Source organism: Miscanthus floridulus, chromosome 1, assembly GCF_019320115.1.
Source record: "Miscanthus floridulus cultivar M001 chromosome 1, ASM1932011v1, whole genome shotgun sequence".
NCBI classification, from domain to species: Eukaryota; Viridiplantae; Streptophyta; class Magnoliopsida; order Poales; family Poaceae; genus Miscanthus; species Miscanthus floridulus.
This window is the reverse complement of record NC_089580.1, coordinates 144,256,957-144,259,097: the sequence shown is the minus strand read 5'-3', so window position 1 is coordinate 144,259,097 and position 2,141 is coordinate 144,256,957. Positions and strand designations below refer to the sequence as shown.

Sequence of the window (2,141 nt, the reverse complement as noted above, 5' to 3'; positions counted from 1 at the left end):
CGATCCGGTTTACGTGAAGATGAAAGATATCTGACCGAGTGAGAGAGGGACACCACATGATTGTTTCCTTTCATGCATGATTATTGTTTCTTTCTATGCACGTGGCCAGAGGTGATCGATTTGTTTCCTTCAAAACAGACGGGGATCACAAGGATGGTAATTTCTTTTTCTATCGCTCGCACGGCCGAAAAAAAAGAGCGACCCAAAAAAACATCACACAAAAAAAATTATCTTACTTTCGTTCTTTTTAGTCGTACGATTCACGAAAGCATGCTTTCCAACTCCAGTATAACTTGATCATGCGATGCGAGTTGCGAGTGCTCCTCCCAAGTCCCAAGGCCCTCCGCTACCAGCCAGGGCAACACATCATCATCCCAGCCTCCCAGGTGAAGCCAGGCGATCAGCGACTGCGCTGCAGTTCCACTTCCACGAGCGCGCAGCCGCTCACGCACACGCACACCAGTCACCAACTCCCCCTGTCCCGGCGCGGCTGCAGCCGACGCCGGTCTCTGACCCTGTCCCCTGCTGCCTAGCTTCGTTCCACGGTGACACCACCATGCCGGCGCCCAAATGGTTCCAGAAGCTCCGGAGGAGGCGGAGCAAGGGCAAGCAGCAAAGCCCGTGCAGAAGCCTCGCCGCCGCCGAGGCGGACAAGGATGCACCCGCGCCGGCGCAGCAGGGCCAACAATGCCCGTCGCTGCTGCCAGCGCCGCCATGCGCCGTGTCCCCCAACAGGGCGTCCTACTACTTCGCCAGCGCGGACCGCGCGCGCCAGGACAGGGACCTCCCGTGCGCCGCCGACGCCGTGGCGGGCCTACTGGACGTCCGCGTCGACGTGGTGCACCGCCGCGCGGGCGACCGGCGGCTCGGCGGCCTCGACGCGCCGCCCGGGACGCCCGAGCTCAAGCTGCGGCGCATCGTCACGAGGCCCGTGCCCGTCGCCGTTGCCGACGCCTCGGAGAGCGGCGGCGGCGGCGTCAGCAGCGCCACCACGTCGGCCGCCACGACGCCGTCGACCAGGGCGCGCGGGTTCCACGTGAAGCCGCCGCTGGCGGGGGGCCGGAGGCAGCAGCGCCGGCGCCGGCGGCGGAGCGAGTCACGCGACCACTACGACAGCGTCGCGATCAAGAAGGGGAAGGCGGCCGCGGAGGAGGAGGAGGAGGTGTCGCCGCCAACGTCCCTGCGCGTGCCCACGCAGCAGCGGCTGCGGCGGTGGCTGTACGAGAGCCTGGTGGTGGTGAAGACGTCGTCGGACCCGGAGCGGGAGCTGGCGGAGAGCATGTCCGAGATGGTGGTGGCCAACGGCATCCGGTCGTCGGAGGACCTGGAGGAGCTCCTCGCGTGCTACCTCGCGCTCAACGCCGCCGAGCACCACCGCGCCGTCGTCGCCGCGTTCCGCCACGTCTGGCTCCTCCTCGACAAGCACAGGCTGCTCATCTAGCGTGCATGCGTGGTACAGCCACGCACCTCAAGCAAACACCAGCTGACACAGCTAGCGTAACAGTGCAATGGTGTGAGCTTAGCTTGCGACAACGAGAATGCATGGATCTTGCCGTGTTTATAATCAACACCTATTTCAGTTGGTTCTTGACTGTACATTCGTGCCGGATCAAATTGCTTGCGTTGGAGCTCTCTCGATTAGATAGATCACGCAAAGTTGACAGCATTTCTTGTTTCGCTGTACGTGTGTCGGCATCGGCACGCCGTGAGGTTGAAGAAAGGAAGCGCGCGCTCCGCAGCCCCACTTTGGTTCCCAAAATGAAAAGCGAGCGGAATCGTGTGCCTTTACAGCTCGATGACGCAGCAGAGGATCAATGCGAACCGAGCTGTTGATCACCGATCCTTCCTGTGGAATTTTGCTTTGAAGATCGGCCAGGCCGGCCCTGGCCCCTCCTGGCCTGGGTCTCACTCCCACTCCCCACACCAGGTAGGTGAAGGGGTGAATTCCGGAAGGCTAGCCCAGGCTAACCAGCCTCGCAGCGCCGGACCACCAACCGACGGCTAGCAAACTAGCATCGGTAGCGTTCGTACCCCGCAATTGCAGTGCCTATCATCTCCGGTCATCATTATTTCACAACGAGGCCGTCTCTTTCTTGTCGATTTTCCTTTTACAAACGAGGGAGATGCCTGTCCCAGTGGTG

General features: G+C 61.6%; 1 protein-coding gene across 1 annotated transcript; it reads left to right on the top strand.

The window, feature by feature from the left end:
• Positions 1-310: 310 nt before the first annotated feature.
• LOC136496713 (transcription repressor OFP8-like) lies at positions 311-1,582 on the top strand. Its single transcript, XM_066492466.1, has one exon. The coding sequence runs from the start codon at positions 557-559 to the stop codon at positions 1,439-1,441; it is 885 nt and encodes a 294-aa protein (XP_066348563.1). The 5' UTR covers positions 311-556; the 3' UTR covers positions 1,442-1,582.
• The last annotated feature ends 559 nt before the right edge of the window (positions 1,583-2,141 follow it).